The sequence below is a fragment of the Phoxinus phoxinus genome (genome assembly GCF_949152265.1).
Source record: "Phoxinus phoxinus genome assembly, chromosome: 20".
Lineage (NCBI taxonomy): Eukaryota > Metazoa > Chordata > Actinopteri > Cypriniformes > Leuciscidae > Phoxinus > Phoxinus phoxinus.
Genome location: NC_136895.1, coordinates 14631957 through 14653565, shown reverse-complemented (window position 1 = coordinate 14653565; position 21609 = coordinate 14631957). Strand labels below are relative to the sequence as shown.

Genomic DNA, 21609 nt, shown 5'->3' with positions numbered 1-21609 from the left:
ACATGCATGTATATATTTGAGAAATATATCTGCATTTATATAATGCATATATATTTTTATATGATTTATATTATATATAAATATAACTATTTTATATATAAATAACAAATTTTTCTTCAATATATACAGTACATGCATGTGTGTGTATTTATATTAAGTATACAAAATAATTATACACAATACACACACATATATTATGTAAACACAAACTTTTATCTTGAATTCGATTAATCGCGATTAATCGTTTACAGCCCTATTTCTGGGTTATATTGTTGTATTATATCACATTGTATGTTAGCAGTTCACTCTGTAAACATTTCAATTTGCAATAACTTTAGCTGTGTTAGGGCCATTCACACAGAATTTTTGCAGTTAGAGACACAGGGCAGTGAAAGGATAAAACACATGGTCGATGCGAGATGCAAGCACAATGGTCAAACACATCCGTCTAGCACGTTTACGGAAAATAATGGAAAAGTAACGCATTAGAATGGAAAAACGTGTTCTTGGCTCTGGAATGTTGCTTCCTACCTTAGACTTAAAAGTGATTCTAAATTTTTTTTCCGTGAAAAGCCTTTTATTGTCACAATTTTATCTCGTGTTAAAGTTAAAATTATATATTGAAAACACAATGTCCATGTTAACAAATTTCAAAGGTCTCAAATGCGAAACTGTTCTGATGTGGTGAAACTGAACTGATGTGGCATAGTCATGGCCAATCAGAACGTGATGTTGATCATACAGTTATGAGGAGCCAGTGAGATTCCGCAGGGGGCGGGGCTACCAAGTCAGCAACAGAAATAGAAAGCAAGTGTCGTGGCTGGTTAGGACGAAAACGGTCAGTGTTTTGTCACTTTGTTGTGCCTTGCCTGGGTTGACCTGTCAGAAATTTTGAAAACACATTAGTTTCAATATAAATTCACAACTTTTAATTAACTTTAAATGTTTAAGATTCATAACTTTTACATTTTCAAGATTTTAGTGATTTAAAGGGGTCCTATTATGCCCTTATACGAAGTCTTGATTTTGTTTTTGGGGTGTATAGAGTATGCTTTCATGCTTATTACAGCACCTCTCTCCCCAGTCTGGGTTAAAATCGTTATTAGTTCATGTTTCGATGAAGCCCCTCCTTCTAAATACGAAATGTGCTGTGATTGGTTAGCTGGCCAGTGTGTTGGGATTGGCACCACGTCTTCGGGAAATGTCACGACACCTTACCATAACTGCGAGTTTCATCTGCTCAGGTGTGAATATTAAGGACGGCGTCAATTTCAAACCGATTCAAGCCTGATTCAGACTTAGAAATTTAAAAACAAACAAGAGGATCGTCCAGAACAGATTTCATGTCCGGACTTTGCAAGCACGGTTTTCACAGGACGTTTCAGAGTGTTTTTATTTTTGTTTTTTTATACATTTTAAATACTGTAAGATGTTATTCACCATTAAATCAAAAACTACAGTAATACAAACAGTAATCGATCACAAAACCATGGTTCATTTCCCTAAGGAGCGGTGAACACTGAACAGCCTTACAAAAGCGAGAGCTCACAAAAGCTACAGTAAACATTACATCAATACTGTAATAACGTTAGTTAGCAGGCGAGCGGAGGCAAAGCTTTGCCCTTTGTTTACATCGTAGCAACAACATAAAACTTATAACTGGAACTGTTAATAGAAAACACAACTACAAATAATAAGACATACTTACAAGTTTTCAAGAGAAGCTTTTGAGTGTAGCCTGCATTACTCTCAGGTTCTGGAAGCTGTTCTCCGTAAAATGTGCAGCACACAGATCAATGTTGTGGTTACAATGTTCAGGAACAGTGTTTAAAATCAAATTGAACCACTCTCGTCAGCCACAAATTAGTTTTGGAAACGGGGTGGACAAAAACCATGTCTTCTCTAATGCAGCTCAACCAGGCCTCGTCCCCTTTTTGTGCATTCTGTGGGCTGAGATTATTCAAAATGAGTAACATTATGACTTCACAAAGCCCGGAAAATTCACGTTTTAGTCCAAATGAGCCGTTCATTGTAGATCTTGGAAAGTGGATTCTGTTCAATAAAATATCTCCCGTTGAAGTGGACTTTGAGCTTTGTAACCTCACAGATTTTTTTTTATGATAAACAGCAACATTACACACCAACTGAAGTTGAAAAAGTGAAAAAGCATAATAGGACCCCTTTGAGGTCTATTTATTGATGATAACACCTACTGTATAACTATAAAGAATAGCAAAGTACATACCACAAATACAACGATAACAACTCGGAGGAACAATATTGTTAGAATCACTTTCAGAACGATTTGTTCCAGATGATGAGCAATAAAAACATTGACAGCCAATCAGAATCCACCCGACTTGGTGTGGACTTTATTGTCATCGTTATTGTTCTTGGTGTGAACGGGCCTTTAATCATATCCTCTTCAGTCTCTATTAAATTGTAGAAAGGGTCTGTGGCGTTCAACAGCAGTTTTCCAAAGTATTTTTAGCTGTGGGTCAACACGCCCATAAATGGTTCATGTTGAGGTGCCTCCTGGGAAGGAGTTTTATCAGTAATAATGTGCCTCATATCAAATCACGGCTTCGCAAAAGGGTTGTTGATTCTCACGGCATCCATTCCACATCAGCTCTGAAGAATTGTTTTCTATGGACTGGAACCAAAAGATTAAAACAGAACCCTCTCTGAGGAGGCTGACAGTCACGACTAGCGTTAAAGGCTAAGCCTTTTTTTCTTCACTCGGAAAGAGTGACAAAACATTAATAGTATTTGATGGCTTACAATTTGTCCTCAACTGACATTTTAAGTTTTGTTTAGGGTAGCGAATGAAGTATATTTCGCTGTAATACATGTTTATGCAAATGAAAAAGAAATATGTTCAAATGCTAGTTGGTGTCCAAGGCTATATTTACCTTGGAGAGCGCTAGGCACTGAATGTTTAGCTTAACACTCAGTATCTGTCAGCCAATGCTTTTCAAGATGTTGCTTTTTCATATAAGACCTTTGGAAATGGCCGTTGAATGATTCCACAACACTTCGAGTAAATCAACAATGTTGTATAGCGTGTTAGTGCTAACCGTTTGAGTTGAATTCCTACACAAGAGAGGAATTGTGTTGGATATCTAAGGCACTTGTGTGTACCTGAGTCAGAGCGTGAATGCGCTGTGTGTCTGGCCGGTTTAATGACACCACTCGCGGCCCAAATTACACTCAACTTGCTGTGTATGTTTGGAAAAATAACACTTAAAGTCCTGCAACACTGAATCTCTTGTGTCACATCAAGAGGTTAAATTAGCGCTACATGCAGCTAAGCTAATTCTGTTGACATCCTTGGTTATTTTTTTGTCTCTTAATCTCACTTTTTTGAACTCTGTGATACACCGAATTCAAAACTATTTAAGTTAACTATACTGAAAATAAAACAGCAGAACGTGAGGAAAGAGAGGGATATTTGTAAAGGTAAACAGAGAGGCTGCCCTGGGTAAAATGGTCAACTTTAATTGCTGCTTACAGGAAACTAACCACCTCTGGCTTTACTAGAACTGCCTCCAGCTATAATCTACAATGACCTGAGAGGAAACTATTTAAAAAAACTGCAATAAATGCCATACTAATTTACAATTTAGGAGGCTTTTTATTATTACTGTCACAGTTTTGTATCAAATTGTCGCACATAGAGATATATAATCTTTTCACAAAACTCAATGCAAAGGTGGTTATTAGCATGTTGCGTCACAAGGTGGTTTCTAATTGGTCCGCCTTCAAGATGCTGGTTTTAGCTGGTTTAAGCTGGTCTCCCAGCCTGGTCAAGCTGGTGTTCAGCTGGTTTTTGGCTGGACCAGCTAAGACCAGCCCACTAAACCAGGAAGACCAGCTAAAACCAGTAAACCAGCGTAGGCTGTTTTTTCCCAGCAGGGATATTATGGTCTCTTGTCCGTTTAATCATTCGCAAGTTGAGTCGAATTACTCATAAAAGTAAATAGCATGTTTTGAGTCGTTATTATGGCCGTATATCTGCGAACATAACTTTGCATGTTTACTTTCGGATAATCCTATTTTTGTGAGAACTCGGACGGTGTGTTGCTGTTATGAAAAGAAACCCAGGCTCAGTGAAATAAGCACAGGCAATTGGGATCCGATCCTAAAACACGTCGCCTGCCGCTACAGGAAAAGCTTCAGCCCTGCGGCAGTCTAAACTAAACAGAATGGAGGTGTTAATCCCAGTTAATCTAGATTGAAGAATGAGGTTTACTCTGGGAACTCAGTGGGCTATCTGACCATCAGCTCTCGGTTTGTCTACGTCCCTTAAACTGGCATAAACATCCTGTTTATACTGTGAGAGAGAAAGAGAGTGGTACATGTTAGAAACATGATGTTTTTGTCCGTGTGTCCGTGTGTGTGTGTGTGTGTGTGTGTGTGTGTGTGTGTGTGTGTGTGTTAGTGCACTGTAAAAAATTGGTGTGTGAAAGTATTGCCTTACATTTTGAAGTACATGTAACTTGGATGTTTAAGTCGGTTCAACTTAAATTACATTAAACTGACACAAAATATGAGTTGGATCATCTTATTAAAAAAGTTTAAAATAGCTTAACATATTTTGATGAGTTAAAGCAATGTAAAAACATATGTTGTCATGACTTATTAATCATATAATTGTTTTAGTGTAAACGTAAAAGCAATGAATTAGGCTACATTACTTTAAAATTCCTCTAAGTCACATGATAAATCCGTAATGCTCAGACACAACGCACGGGCATCATGTTAGCCCAGACTTGAACTTGTGACATCCACAAACAGGACCACAAAAACATGGACAACAAATATTCTTCCTCATTTTGTTTACAATGACAAGGTCGTTTATTATGTCCCTTAAACACCAACACAGCTGACCTGACCACTGTCAGCCTGTCCTGTCACAGCTGACCTGTCAGCCTGTGTCCGCCTGAACCAGTGCGCGAGACAGGCTAAAGTGACTAATACTTGGCTGGATATATCAACATCCTGTCACCACGATGCGGGACAACCTTCACGAATAACTGCTATTTCTAGAAGACTGATATGACTGAAGACTTCATCTTGTGTCGGTGTATAATTTTAGATATCACTGTCAAAAAGTTCGATTAATGTATTGTCTGACCTCCAGAAAGAACACTTTTAAGAAAGTCTTGAGGTGATGTTGCCCCCTTCTGGTGGTTTGTTGGTACCACTGCCAAACCACTGATGCTTTTGATGGTGTCTGCTTTAAAAATAATCAAAACAAATAATGATAAAATGAAATATCTTGAATACTGCACCAAAAGAAAATATATTATTATAATATCAGTGACAAACTCCGCAAACATTCTCAAATGAGCTGTTTTCAGCTTATCTTCATTTCAATGTCTGTAATGCTTTCATTGCGATAGAAGATTTGGCAAATGGCAGGAAATAGTATTTATGTTTATAAAGGCATGAGTAACTCATTCATTTTAACTATCAGCACTTCTATTTTAAACGTTTCAGCGGAAATGTAATCATGTTTTTATTCGGTTCACCAGAAGAACATGCTTTCCAACATCCTAAATCCACTGGTAAAATATATGAATCAAAATATTACATAAAGATTGCATGTGAGGTTGAACCATTTTTAACAATATGATTCGAATTTCAATTCTTCGTTGTCATAACGTGTCGTCGTTTTAACATTTTCAAAACCTTTAAACGTGCTGTTTATTTTCAGTTTTAAGTTAGATTCTAAATTCTGTGGAATCAGACGTTTGGATTCGAAATTAATCAAAGTTCAAAAACTCAGAAGAAAAGCCTGAGTTCTGAATCAAACATAGAAATGTTGTTTTAGTCTATGCTCCAGACATTAGTTGGGCTAAATTAATTTTAAGTTCATATTTTTGCCTATCATGTGTTCGAAATTCTGCTATTGTTTTGGTGCTTAATCTGGGGGATCTCATAGAAAGGAAGGAACATATTAATAAAGTAAGTTAACTGATGAAATTACAAGTGAGTAATTAGTAGCCTAGAGTGATTTGATAAATCAGTTTTCAGATGACTGAAACATGAGAAAATCATTTCTGATTGTCCAGGACATTTGAGGTATAACGAAGGATTATTCTCAAAATGAGTGTCTGCTTTCATTTTAACAGCTCATAGAAAAGAGAACAATATTAGGCCTACAGTTAAAGAGAAGTGGTGACTGGAGAAGGAATTTTTGAAGTCTTGTGTATGCGCATGAACATGTTCTTATGGTTTATTAGGCTACTCTATGCTGACTAAATCAAAGCTAAAGTTTCTGAAAAATGCTGTTGATATTTGAAATCACCAAAATAAATACGCCCCTACTCAAAAGAATCAAACCCCTATCTTGATAGCTCCACCCCCTATTAAGTGTATACGCCCCTTACTGCTGATTGGCTAAAAGTGTGTTGTGTGTCTCTTTGTGATCCACTTTCAACAGCACTTCTCTGAAATCGCTTACTGCACCTTTAACAACGGGAAGAGGGTTGACAGACACTACCCCCTAGTGTTTTTCACTAATATTAAAGTCCCCCTGTAGTCAATCATTTTATCCATTAAAACTCATCTTTCTAAAAAAAATTATTCATGCTTTAAAATAGCTTGAATGTAACTCTACACCCTTGCCTCGCCTCATTTAGTATATGCGGTTCTATGAATATGCAAATTAGCCCCGCCTCCACTTACTCACAGATCCACTCGTTGCCGATCGTACATTGACCTGATTGGTTAGGTCGTTTGTGACGTCAGAAACACCAACTATTTCAAACCGTGTTTTTGAGATTGTCTGTGGTTAACCAGCTGACACCTCTCTCATGGGATTGCTGTATGGAGTTTTTAGCGGCATCTAGCGGTGATGTTTCAGATTGCAACCAATACGTTTACAAGCGAGTGCTTGTGCGCGTGCTTTCTTTTGTTTTTTATTATTATGTGGAGTTTGTGTTGGAGTCTGTGTTGTGCTAGTCGTTTTCTAGTATTAGCAGACTCCATGTCATAAAGTTGCAGTGTCGTCGCTGTTGAGTGCAAAGTCAGTAGACGAGGCGAGAGGCGAGACCCTCGGGAGCGCGCATGCAGCTCTCAGTCACGTCACTGGATTTCGCGTCAAATCCGACCCGGAGACTTCACATAGAAATAGGAATACTTGCTTTCAGAGGTAATAGCAAAACCCGCCAAGTGGATCATTTTATTGTGAGATTACAACACCTTCACACACAGGTAGCCTAATAAAACAAATTTATTTTAAAATTAATTTTAGTAGAAAAACTCCATACAGCACCTTTAAGATTTTGAATTCTTACTTTCTTATTTGCTTTCTTTTAGTATTTCTGATTGCAAGTGTATGTAAATGCAAACGTGAATGGAATCAGTGTTTTGTGTCTCTGTGTCAATGAGCAAGATATTAAACAAGCTCTATTATCTCTAATAAAAGCTTTCTGGATCAAATGACAAGAGTCAACAGCAGAACTGAAATATATGGCAATCAACTGGAATTCAATCTGCATCTCTTGCATTTGGTTTTACAGTCATATTTGCTCATCTGTCAATAGCCAGAAAAAGTCAAAATCATCAGAGAAAAGGTAGGCCTACTTATTTAATTTAATATAATTGAGTATTCCTCACAAGAATCAAATCTCATAATCTATTTTAAATACAATGTATTTGATCTATAATTGATCATTTCAATTATTTAAAGCATTTTTTTAATAAATGTTGAATTGTTCCACAGCAAAGAACCCGTCAGCTCTTTTCAGTCAGACCACATCCTCTGAGAAACTGCACAGGTGTTTGCAATGCAGACTTTACTGTTGATTTCTGATCTGAAACCAGTGGTGTGTTTTCTGTTAGTCACTATAGGATTGGGCTTTGGGCAAGGAAGCGTAGCTTATAGAACATCAGGTCAAAAGGACGACCCGTACTGACACACACACACGCACGCACACACACACACACACACACACACACACACACACACACACACACACACACACACACACACACACACACACACACACACACACACACACACACACTGTTATACATGATGAGTTTATCTGCAAGCAACACACTCGCCACTCCCCCTTCATCCTCTGCAGTGAATCTCCAGGTCTGATAGTCACACAGATCATGGAGTCTACATGCCACCCAATGTCAAAACAACGCAGTCTGTGAGCATGTGTAATTCAGGCCTTATATACAAGTCAAGTCACCTTTATTTATATAGCGCCGCCGATTTATATATTGTTTCAAAGCAGCTTTACAGTGGCAATTGGGAAATTATTTAATGATGCGAACGCAGTTCATTTCAGCTTCTAAAAGAAAATAATGTGATTGTTCAGATGAAGTCAGTTCAGTGTTGATTCAGTTCCGTTGTAAAGATCATCAATTATTAAATTGGTTCATTTCATCTATAAAGCAGTTCTGCAGAAAACAGTGATGCCATTGTCCAGCTCAGTTCATTCTCATACAACAGCGTCAGTGCAGTCAGATCAATAATAATGTTGAATTATTAAGTGTCCCCAACTTAGCAAGCCAAGGAACCTAAACTCCATCAGGTGACAGAATGGAGAGAAAACAACCTTGGGAGAAACCAGACTCAGTTCTCCTCTGGCCAGCGTATGAACATGGTGTGATTATGAGGCTGCATCACAAGTCAGAAATCAGATAGTGGATCGATTCAAATATTTAATTCAGTTCCTTTTGCTTGAAGATCGGATTCATCACGCCGGTATGGAGCCGAAACTGGTCATAGGGTCTGTGCAGTGGACTTGTATGGTTCTTGTGGTCTCTGCTGAGGATCTGTGTTGATGGCTGTCGTGTCGACAAGGTCTTCACAGGGGATTGTCTAGTAGACATCCAGGGCCGTTGTAGTCGTCTTAGATCTGGATACGGACCGGATACGGCTGACTACGGTAACCTCTGGATAAACAGAGAGACTAATATTAGCATGGATGACATTCTTCTTTCGATGTAACAAGTACATTGGGTGTTATGGGAAGTGTTCCCGGTTCCGGTCGACCTCGTTTTTGCAGCCTAACACTTGCTGGTTCTTGTATGAACTCTTGCTGCTGTGTTTTTGGACCAGCTGGAGTTTGTTTATTAAGCGTGCAGGGCAACCACTAACCATACAAATCAAGATCTTTACAATAGACTAACATTTTAAGTGCCCATCTAAAGGGGTCTTTGGATTTGCCTTTGGATTAAATAAATCCATGTCATCCAAACCTGCATGCTTTAGGATTTAATAGTCCAATTTGTAACTTTACATAAAATCATATATATGGACTCTTTACCACATGCATTACCAAGGCTATAACCACCATAGACATTGAGTCGGTGGGGTTTTCAATGCACATTTCTTAGAGTTTACATTTGGTCTCGCTCCCGTGCATTAGTTAATTTAGGATAAAACATTTTATTTATAAGTAGAAAGTTGTTTAATAACAGCAAATAAAAACCTACTCAAATAATATGCAACTTATTTAATCCCATTTTTTCTAAACTCTAAGCGAGAATATGTATTTAAGTCCTAAAGGAAAGTTAAGTTAAGTACCTAAAAGTAAGTTGCAAAAAACAAAGTAACATCATTTAATGTTAATATATTTAATCATATATTTTGAAATCTATGGGGATTTTTTTTTTTACAATTTGTAAATAAATCAGCTAGTTATTCAAACTGGAGCTATTCTTAAAATCAAGGACAAATGTACTCAAATGTTCCACAAAAATGTTAAGCAGCCCTTCTGTTTCAACATAATAAGAAATATTTCTATAGCACCAAATCAGCATATTAGAATGATTTCTTAAGGATCATGTGACACTGTAGACTGAAGTAATGATGCTGAAAAAAAAAACAGTTATTTTAAATTATAGCCTAATGCAATTTCACAAATTACTGTAGGCCTATTTACTGTATTGTTGATAAATAAATGCAGACTTTTCAAAAACATCTTACAGACCACAACATTTTAAACGGCATGTATTGTATGTGATTAATATGAGACAAAACAGTTGGAAATATATTAACCATAAACACTTAAAATATCAGATGTACCAAATAGCATGGTAATAGTTTTGTAACATTTTTCACGAACCTCCGATCATGGCACAAACTGAAATTAAACATCTGGTTATGTGACTGTATATTAGCCATGTAAAAAGGCTCACGTGAAGTCAAGACAGTTGCAATTTAAATCATGTTGGATAACTTTGAAAATACATAATCTATTTTAGACCCTTCGAACTCTAAAATATATTTTGCTCACAAATGTTACCGGTGGGATCCGTTTCTATTCAACACAAATATATACACCGCATAAGAGAACCTCTATGATTAGTTTGACATGGTTTGGTAACTATCATCAGTTAGTCTGTTAGTCAGAATGTAAGTTCAATAGGAGTTCTACACAACATCCGGGCATTCCACCGCTTGCGCAGAATCGGAATGGCGGAGGTAAGTGAGCTGCGGGGCTTGGGGGAAGAACAACACAAGGATTAAACGTTTCAACCGCTCCGATACACTTTAACCGCCAGCCGCGCATTAACAGACAGCTTAAGACCCCGGCCGTGTGAACGACCGACCCAAGAAACGGCAAAGATAGACAGTCACTAATAAGGAGGAAGTTAAAATGGGAGCACTCCTCAGCGTTTCGCCACTCTATCTATCTCTCTGTCTGTACGCGTTCACGAGCGTTTAATTCGCCAGATCGAGCGCCGTACGAAACAACGGGAGAGCTGCGCGAGCGCTGGTGCTGAAGTGTGTCCCAGGTGCGCGCGGAGCAGGACGGATGCCAGGTCTAAACTTTCAAAACTTCAGATATACTGTCACTGCCTCCTCGACTTCCCTAAAACTGTTTCCTTCTCGCACCGGTTCGGAGTCACGGTGCAAATGTTCAGCACTGACTTACAGGAAAGCGCCTGAGTGACTAACCGCTGCTAACTTCAGCAAAGCTCAAAGAGGTCACACACAGATGCGTTTAACCGTTAGGACAAAACGAGGAAAAGACACTTTAAACATGTTTAAGGTGCTTAAAAAATCTTTACTTTGAGTTTTAGACTAAGTCTAGAAGTGTCTATGAGGTACGCACTGAGAATTAAGTTCAAATTTTAGGTATAAAGTAATTTTCTAAGGGAGGCTTGTTATATGAGGGAAAGAGAGTAGATGTTACTAAACCATGTGTCTTAAAAACAAAGGTTCTTCATTGGCACTGATGGTTCCACGAAGAACCTACATCCACAGAACATTTCCATCGCACATAGTGGAAAAGGGTTCTTTGGATTATTAAAATTTTCTTCACACTATGGCATCACTGTGAAAATCCAATTTTGGAACTATTGACTAATTTATTATCACATTCACCGTAGAAACAATATCTGCTATTTTGGTGTAAACTATGTTTACCATGGTACATTTTTGTAAGGGCTTATGTTCTAAAAAATCTAGTAAAATGTATTCTTCTAGATTAAATATTTCTTGAAATATAAAGTCTTTGAAGAGTAATTCACGAGTTCTCCTGCTCCTTCAGTCTTAATAGTTAATGGTAAACAAACTTGGCTCGCTGTCCTTGAAGGAGGCTCGAGCTCCGAGCTAAACTCCCCCTATAACAGAAATGTGCAGAGGAATGGAGGAGGGATGCTGGAAGAATTGTCGCTGGGATGGTGCAGTGCTTGCTGCTTATATTCAGGACTGAATCTTTAGGCTTCTCCCGAACCTACTTTTGGAACAATGATTTAAACAATGTCATTTTGACGAAAATTATGTTTTTTGTGGTGTAATTTTGTAAGGATATTGTCTGATTTGTGAAAAAAATTGTCAGATCAACTTAATTAATGTGGTTCAGATAACATATTATTTTGAGTTTCTGTTGATTAGACCAATCTGTGTATCAACTCAAATTCTTAATTTCAATGAACTCAAAATTTGAAGGCAACCAGGTTGGTTACTTTTTTTAAAAGTTAAACCAACAATTATATGTTACAGTGGCTGGCCTATTTCAGTTTTCCATATTATCTTTGTATATACAGTGGCGTCAAAAGTTTTTGGGACACATAAGTCACTTTTAAAAATGCCTGAATGTCAATGCTTGAGAATCTAAATATAAAACCAAGTGGCATCCGGCTACAAATAATGCAACACCTATTCTCAAAACATTTGTATCATCCATTTTTCCAATTACTTTTACATTTAACAAACATTTAGCAATGTAATTGAATTATTGATATGAAATATGTATTTTGAGAATTCTCTGCTCTGACTGTGCTTTAGCTGTGCGAATGGGCTCCAAGGAACAACGGCACAGTCGTGTAGACATTTTCCACCAGGGCTATGCGGGGCCACTGGAGGCCCCTTCCCGGGCATCCACGTTCCTAGAGGAGCAGGACTGGACCCTGGCGGCCCTGCGGAGGCAGGCGGTAAAGATGGCAACAAAGACCCATTCAGTGAGTGGAACAACTTCTTGCTATGCATTGATAGATTAAATTAGCTTCTTATTACAAAAAAAGGATTGTTTCATTTACCTTTCCACAGGGTGGTGAGATGCCACTCGAGCAACTGCTGGCACTTTATGGGTACAACATGCCTGATCCTGTCCTGGAACAACAACAGGAGCCGAATGAGCTAGCAGCTAGTCTGCCTGAAATAACACTGGACAAGGTCACTATCACTGGTTTACTCTGTGTATAATGTTCTTATTTTGGGCTTGTCCTCCTTAGTAGATTCTTGTTTTTTCCAATTTGGAAAATTGGAAAGTAACAAATTATTGCTTATAATTGTAAATAAAGTCTGTAATTTTGTAGGTTCAGACAGGTAAAGATCTGCTCTCAGGAGGAGAGGATGTGGACAACCATTCCTCTGCTGATGACTTCACACTCTCCATCACGTCCCAAGCATCTGACCTCTTACACCACCTAAGAGGTAGCACATTACATTACAAGGCCTCTTATTTTACTGTACTGTCAACTCCTAAGTTAATATTTTTGTACGCAATGTCATGCGAGCTGCCTTATTTTTATTTTGTGAAATCCAATTTTTCTACACTGTACATTTTTGAAACTTAATCATGTTTTTCTTTTGTCAAAAATGTTTGAGCTTATTCTGAACCTGTTCTTAATCTTGCCAGGTGATGACAAAGACACTTCAGTCAGCTGCTCCGAAGACGACTCAGAAAGCACCTCTATCCCCTCCAGTGATGGCCGAAAGGTAAAAGAATATTCAGGTTATAGTTTACTATGTTTATATTTAAATTAATTAAATTTTAGCTTTATTTCAGTGACCAAAAATTATTTTAATACTTTTAGCTTTGGTTAACAATCATATTTAATGAAATTTGAATGGTCCAAGAATAGAGCCTAGTGGGACACCATAGTTAAAAGTATCAGTAGGCCATTCTGTGCCAAATTAATAAAGTTTTCTAATACAATACTTAAAATTTTCACGTTGGAAAACATGACCATTGTTTTTTTTTTTTTTTAAAGAAATTAATACTCTTTGACGATCATTTTATCAAGTACTTTTGTAAAGTACCAAATCAGCATATTAGAATGATTTCTAAAGGATTATGTCAGCTTTGCGTCACATGAGTAATTTACATTTTAAATAATTTAAAATAGAAAACTGTTATATTCTATTAATTATTTAATTTTGTATTACTATTTCACAATATTACTATTTTTAATGTATTTTCAATCAAATAAATGCACCAATGGTGAGAATAAGAGACTTCTTTCAAAAACATAAAAAAGATCTTACTGACCACAAATGTTTGAACCGTTGTATCTATAAAATAGAATTTATAATATTTTATAACAATTTAAAAATTTCAGTTTAGTGGAAAAAAAACATTGTAATAATGCTTTTATGCCATGTTTTGGTTATCAGGACATCATGGTGGGCCCCCAGTATCAGGCTATAATTCCTTCTCTCTGTACACACACTTTTTATGAAAGAGGTGAGTGTCTTCTCTTGGCTGGTGTCCTTTACACTAGCTCCAGGGTTGTGGTTTCAGTGGTCTATTTTGCATAACCGACCTGTCGAGTCCCCTAGGACCCACACCTGTTTTGTTACTGTTATCCCCAGCCTATGAAAATGAGGACCAGTTGTTGTGGACTCCAGATGCGTTGTCCAGTCTGGCAGTAGAGAAGTTTTTGCTTGAAGTCCAGAGAAAAGGGAGTGAAAATGGACCTTCAAACAGTCTGACCACAGGAGATATAGTCAAAGACAATGAGCAGGTTGGGTTGAATCACTCAGATATAACTCTTTATTTGTCATGCATTTTGGAAGTGGCTGAATTGGAGGGTGAAGTGTGTTATTTTAGTATTATTTATATACTATTATAGCATTATTATTATTTTGAATTTTAATATTTTGACAGTATTGCTTAATGTTTTTCAGTAATGTTAGTAATTTCAAATTTAGTAATGTTAGTACTTCAGCATATATTTAAGTTATTTTCCATTTCATTTAGTTTATATTTTATTTCAGCTTTATTTCAATTATACATTTTTAAAAAATATTTTAAGCTTTAGATAACACTAACAACACTGCTTGCTAGACTGATTTATTGAATTTTGCTTACCGGTAATTATTTTTATGACAAATAATAATGTATGAAGTGTTTGACAAGTTAGTTACATCTTGTAATTAAACTTTTTCACACACAAACGCACACGTACACACACACATGTGTATATACAGAGGTTGGACAATGAAACTGGCCAATAAAGTGTTGGAGGTTTCATGCCTATAAATGCGAGGCCTGGTGACCAATCTTTACTGATTTTGCATTCCATCAGGTTGAATTAGCAGAGCAATAGCACAGTTGTACATGAAACATTGCAATCCACACAACATAATTGGAGACATATCAGTGTTCAAAAGAGGACACATTGTTGGTGTACGTCTCGCTGGCTCATCTCTGAGCAGGATAGCAAGTCTTTGTGGTGTATCGAGAACTATGTTATCCAGGATAATGTCGGCATACCACCATATCGGATGAACCACATCCAACAGAAGTAACTTTAGACACAAGAGGAAGCTGTCTGAAAAGGATTTCCGGGTACTAACCTTGATTGTATCCAAAAAACATAAAACCACAGCTGCCCAACTCAATGCAGAATAAAATTCCCATCTCGACTCTCCTGTTTCCACCAAAACTGTTCATAGGGAGCTCCACAGGGTCTGGCTGCTATAGCCAAACCTTTGGTCACTCGTGCCAATGCCTAATGTCGGTTTCATTGGTTCTAAAAGTGCAAATCTGTGGACTGTGGACAATGTGAAACATTTATTGTTCTCGTGAGTCCACCTTCACTGTCTTTCCCTCATCCAGCGTGGGAGTTAGGGTGAGGAGAAGCCCTAAAGAGGCTTAACGTCCAGACTGTTGTTGCCCAGAGTAAAGCAAGGCTGACTCACGACAATAGAGGAGTGAGTCAGGAAACAGAAAAGTTCTCCTCAACTAAACACATAGTGACCTGGCCGCTGTTCTGGAAGAGGAACGTCTCCAAAATCCCTCTGGCCACTGTGAAGGACTTCTATCTGTCATTCCCAGGACAAACAGATGCTGTTGCTGTATTTACTCCAAAAGGAGGCTGTAACAAGGTTCGTTGTTATGGGAAGAAGGAGGCGGGAACCGGCGAACATTCACAGATTTTAATAATAACATAAACAATTACAAAAATTAAAGTATAAGCCAGCAGCCCCTCACGGACGACTGCTGGCCGCACAAAACAGAAATAAGAAAACTTCACATAAAACTCAGGCCTGTTCCTCTCTCGATCTTCACAGTCGTCGCTCCTCCTTTATGCCTCCGCTCCTCCGTGAGAGATACGAGACCGGTGCGCCTCACAGGTGTCGTTCATCATTATTCACGTCACGCCACCGTTCTCTCACGTCCCTCGACCTCGTCCTGCTCGCCACAGAGGCCCTACACCATACTAATAAATTATTGTGGTCTTAAACCAGGTGTTTCAGTTTCACTGTCCAAATATATATACATTGCATATATACATGTATACAATTTAATTTAAATATATATAATGAAATTATAATGGTCCAAGAATAGAGCCCAGTGGGACCCCATAGTTAAAAGTGTCAGAATGAGTAGACCATTCTGTGCAAAATTAATCAAGTTTTCTCACCCAGTACTTTCTTAAACTATGTATTAACATTAAAAATAAATAAATAATAAAAGTAATATTTAAGTTTTTTTTTTTTTTTTTTACGATTTTACAAAACATGTTGGAAAATATTATCATCAGGTTTTGTAGAGTTCATACAACTCTGGTGCTACTGTCATTAAAGCAAAGCGGCAACATGCCACATAAAAAGACATTCTGAAATCACATAGATGCATTTTCACTAGTAGTCTCATTCTTTTGTACCTCGCTGTAAGTTTTTATTGTCTTTGGTGGGTCATGTTTTGATCTTTCAGTGGTTGCACTTATTCTTTCATTCCATCTCTGTTGTAGGCTCTTTATGAACTAGTAAAATGCAACTTTAATCCAGAAGAGGCACTAAGAAGATATCGCTTTAATGTCAAGGTTTTCAATGGTAAGACCTCTGTTTTGTCTTTTTAATGCCGTTCTTTCTCAAACCATCTTTAGGTGGAAGTGACAATCAATGCATCCTGATATGTATAGCTGGTTAATCTCAAATATTTTCAAAAATGTTCCCAGAAGAGCTTTGTGCCTGGAGTGAGGAGGAGTGTCGTAACTTTGAGCATGGCTACCGTGCCTATGGGAAGAACTTCCACCTCATACAGGGCAACAAGGTGAGTACCAAATTTGTCTCATTACATACATTGTTTCCCAGTAGGAATTGCTACGGATGTTTCTACTTTTAGAGAAATTAGAGTGCCTTCATGTGTCGGTCTCTCTTATTTGCCCTCACCCAGGTCCGCACGCGCTCGGTGGGTGAGTGTGTAGAGTACTACTACATATGGAAGAAATCAGAGCGGCATGAGTATTTCACACAGCAGGCCACCAAGCTGGGTCGGAAAAGGTGCAATCTAGCATCTGGGAACACGTGAGTGTGTTTTTTGTTTGCTTGTTTGAAGTTTTCACATTTTTAGAATGACGATCTGATGATATTTAAATGGTCTATGTGTCTCTTAGAGAGGATGCTGAGCCGGACGGAGATACTGGCGATGTGGAAGGTGCCAATCAAGGTTTGCCAAGTAGGTCTTCCATACGACTCCAGCCTCCATCGCCACCTGCAGTCATGGAGCTGGATAAACAAGGTAAGCTTTATTAGTTCTTGGATATAATACTTACTTTTCCACATGCATATGTGTTCATGGAATCTTCCATTGCGGCCAAGTTTCTTAATTTTTTCCAAGCTTCTTCATTTATGTTCATTTGTTTATGTCCAGCATTAATGCATTTTTCTTGGTTTTGGTCTATGATTTGTTTCATTGTTGTTTTCCATCTGCCAGCATTTTTCCTATTGTGTTTGTGTTCTTTTATGTTCCGTCACCTTTCATTTGGTCGTACAATCCAGAGGAGAGCCTGAATTGCGCAGCTCAGTTTCAGGGTCGTCCACGACGGAAACGCACACCGCGCTTCCTATTAAAGCCCTGAGCTTGCTGCTCACAGACAGCCTAAAACTGACAGACACACAGGTAAAAACTGAAGTGGAGATGTCCCAGGAAATGGATCATTCCTGTTATGTAGTACATTTTCATGCCCACATCATATATGTCTTCATATAGTGAATCAAATATTAAACTCACTTTTTTATTATAAAAAAAAGGGAAATAAGTTTTTTTTAAATGGTAATCATATTAGTTAGGTTTGCTATGTTCTCGGCTGCTGTACTAACATAAAAACGGACTTAAGGAATATTCCTGAAAGTTTTGAAAGATGGGGGGGATATTGTTTTAATTTAATTATTTTTAGTGCAGTCAAATTGATTAATCGCATCTAACATAAAAGTTTTTGTTAACTTAATGTCTATGTATATATATTTTTATATTTATATATATTTTATATATATATATATGTGTGTGTGTGTGTGTGTGTTTATATATACTGTATATACACATACACACATTTATACATATATATATACTTAATATACTTAAAAAGTATTTAAATTACTTTTATATACTTTATTTACACACACACACCCACACACACACACACACACATGTATGCAATTAATCGTGATTAATCGATTTGACAGCTCTAAGTATTTTATAGGGGTTTTTTTGTCCTCAATATTACGTTCCGTCCTGTTACTCACTTTAAAATATTACGACTGTTAGATAAAAATACAGAAATCTGTATATCAAAATTTCACAACTTTATCTGTTTGTTTAATATTCTATTTCTACTAGCATTTTTTTTTATATTTTCAATTTTCATTTTAGTTTAGCTTTTAGTGTTTTTATGTGCTTCATCTTTTTATTTTTTTTCAGTTTCAGTTTTAGTAACTTTAGTACTTCAACAAACTTCTTTCAGTTTGTCAGCATTCTAATTTTCAAAAATTTTCATCTAATGTTTATAAATTATTTTATTTCAGATTTTTTAAATTAACGGGAACGTCTTTAATAGTTAACAATAACAACACTAGTATGATATCAGCATTTCAAAAGATTGTTATAAACTGTCAAGTCCTTAACTTACTTAAGCCCTTTTCAGTTCCATCCTGTTCATTTCTTTATTTCCACCCTGTTGTACTTTCATACATTGTGAAAATAATGAAGCTATAATTAAGTTAAGTGTCTGAGCGTGACCAAAGCATATTTATTAAATGTGGTACTGCATATCAGGAATGATCCAATCACTACAAGAATAATCAGAGTGGAACTCCTTTAGAAAAGTTGTCTTTGTGCATGCGTTTTAAATTGTAACAGAAACTCATCATACATCTACTAGTTTTTTTCTTTTCTGTTTCCCCCCAAATGCTCGACAACTTTTTCCTTCATATTTTCTTATTTTTCCAGGTTCTGAGCGAAACATTGGGGAGCTGGAACTATGTGCAGGTACTCGTTCTTGCCCACAGGTGGAGCAGTTGTTCAGACAATCTTCGCCTCTCCCACAAACGCTCCAGACGCCAGACATTGCCTCCACGTCCACCCAGCTTTACTTCTCCTCGCTCCCCCTTAGCCACTCCGTCCCTTCATCCCAGCCAGACTCAGGGCTCCTGGGAGCAGGTCTTTACCAGCTACAACTGGGCTCTTTTCCTGAAGATCCTATACCTGTCTGCTCAGAGTACGTTGAAATTGTTCAAATTGACTCTTTGGCTTCCTCGCCTGTCCCACCCGTCCCAGATTTTGGGGTACTCGGTAGCCTCTTGTGCCCGCCTTCCTCCATCTGCTCCGCACCCATCCAACACAGCAACTCACCCGTTCAACGAAGGGAAACATTCCAGATCTAAGCAAATGTGACGACTGTCATTCACCTGGAATTTGCAGTTGTTGCTCTTCAGGCTACTCCAGAAAAGCCTGTCATAAATGGATAATTCAACCAAAAATGAAAATTCTGTCATCGTCACTCACCCTCATGTCATTCCAAATCTGTTTGAACACCGATTTTGTCCATACAGTGAAAATAATGGGGTCCAAATCCTACAAGCTCCTAAAAAAAACATAAAGGTAGCATAAAAGTAATCCAATAGCTACTAAAAGTGCACTACTTTTATCTAATGTTCAGATCCCCTTTTTCACACTTTTTTATTTTATGTTTCTATATTGTGTTCTGCCAGAGAAAGTAAATCATACAGGTCTGGAATCGACTTGAGGGTGAATAAACTGACAGAATTTTCATTTTTGCCTGAATGATCCCTTTAATCAAGGTGTGTGTTCAAGAATTCCTCATTTAAACCATGCTGTCTTCAACTACTAAACTAGTAACCAGGTGTTTTAGGGAGCTGGCTGTCTCTGTCAGACTACTACATGCAATGAAAGTTTTTTTTAAACTACCTAATTGTAAGCTTCTTTGGAAATATGCGAGGATTTACAGTCCCTTTGAAATGTTTGACGGTCTCATTTTTGCAAGCGCTCGCGCAGTAAATTCTTTCTTTCATTGCATGTAGTTCTTATAAGCTCTCAGAACTTATTTTTTTTTAATCTATTTCTTTTTGCTAAAGCATAAAATGTTTTACTTGTGAAGAAGATATCAAAAATGAACTACTAATGCAGTTGCTTCATCCGTTCATTTGTTGGCTTTCCCGTTGTAGGTTCTCTTTGTGCAATAATAAAAAAAAAAAACACAAGTTCCTCAGGGGCTTCGATCGCTTCCCTCTCGGTCTGGGCCGTCGGTACTTCAGTACTAAGTGTTGAAGAGGGGTTTTAAATGGGTTATGAATATACGCTCCATATGCTTTCGCCAACAAATCCCGATGTAAGTGGCGGATTTACTCTAAGTTTCTCAGGTTTTGCAGCCAGTTGTCTTTTGCGTGAAGCCACGACCTGTCAGCCCACCATACTATCCAGAATCCTTCACTTTCCAGACAAACTGGCACTGTCAAATCTAGTGTAGTACCTCATTTGTGACTGGACTTATGTTATTTAGGATTAAAAAGCATCATTTATCATCATCCGCATCCCCTTATATGCTCAGCTTCAACATGTTTTCTAATTGGCTTTCAGTTTTGTCTGTAGTTTACACACGGTTTAGAAGATACGAAAGGGAGACAAACACTGCCTTGAGTTATTTTACTTTTTTAAAGCAATTTATGTATTACTGCTCCTGTTATAATGATTTATGTCCATGTTATTATATTTTGTAAATAATAATAAAAAATTAGAAAACAAACTCTGGCTATTCTATAGGCTAATCTATCTATCTATCTATCTATCTATCTATCTATCTATCTATCTATCTATCTATCTATCTATCTATCTATCTATCTATCTATCTATCTATCTATCTATCTATCTATCTATCCATCCGTCTGTCTGTCTTTTTATATAATCATAATGACCAATGCCATCACAGCTGACGCCTTGTCTTCTCTGAAACATGAATATCTGTGGTCTGTTTTCATTTTAATTACATCATTAGGGGATGTAAATATGTGTAGACTGATTAATAAAGCTAGTATTTTCAACATAGTTCTCGAACTGCTGCTATAGTTTTACTGCATGGCCTGTCAGTGTCCAGTAGAGGGCAGATTAACATAGAAATGAAATGTCAAGCAAGCGGACAAAGAAGACTGAACTGAGACACAAGCTTCGGTTTACACCCTACATTCTAGGCTTGACCTTTAAAAAACTTTGTATTACTAATTACTAATTAGAATAGTAATATGCTATTATATCCTGATGTGAGTGACGTCATATCAGTACAATAAATCACTCAGTAGCCTCGTATTAATCATCAGCTATAGTTTTTTAAACTAGCCTATAAGCATGTGAACGTCACCATGAAGCACTCGGGAATTAAACTATTAAAATGATTGCTATACCCCAGGTGAACCAAATAATGTGTATAGCTAAGTACATAGGCTACTACTATTGTAATATTTGTATAACCATACAGTGTCAGTGACGTTTCCATATTCTAGTAGCCAACAATTGTTAGGTAGCCTTTGGGGTGTGGCGATGTTAACGTGCTAAACATAAGTTAGGTGTTCCCTTAACTTTACAAAATACATTATTTTGTGTCATA

General features: G+C 37.3%; 1 protein-coding gene across 8 annotated transcripts; it reads left to right on the top strand.

Moving 5' to 3' along the window:
• The first annotated feature begins 10334 nt into the window (after nt 1–10334).
• On the top strand, nt 10335–20726 carry mier2 (mesoderm induction early response 1, family member 2). Of its 8 annotated transcripts, none has more exons than XM_079592855.1 (13): nt 10335–10456; nt 12269–12441; nt 12530–12655; nt 12799–12916; nt 13122–13201; nt 13880–13949; nt 14078–14229; nt 16465–16546; nt 16672–16766; nt 16890–17020; nt 17110–17234; nt 17495–17615; nt 18942–20726. In XM_079592855.1, exons 2-12 carry the CDS (start codon nt 12277–12279, stop codon nt 17572–17574), a joined length of 1224 nt encoding a protein of 407 aa, XP_079448981.1. In that variant the 5' UTR covers nt 10335–10456; nt 12269–12276; the 3' UTR covers nt 17575–17615; nt 18942–20726. The 8 variants fall into 8 exon arrangements, with proteins under 8 accessions (XP_079448981.1, XP_079448983.1, XP_079448978.1 ...); XM_079592857.1 differs by having other exon boundaries at nt 10361–10456; nt 16675–16766; XM_079592856.1 differs by having other exon boundaries at nt 10439–11027.
• The last annotated feature ends 883 nt before the right edge of the window (nt 20727–21609 follow it).

Coding starts and splice junctions, on each gene's coding strand:
- mier2 (XM_079592851.1), top strand. Junction 12,442..12,529: donor TGGCAACAAAGACCCATTCA/GTGAGTGGAACA, acceptor ACCTTTCCACAG/GGTGGTGAGATGCCACTCGA. Junction 14,230..16,464: donor TAGTCAAAGACAATGAGCAG/GTTGGGTTGAAT, acceptor TCTCTGTTGTAG/GCTCTTTATGAACTAGTAAA.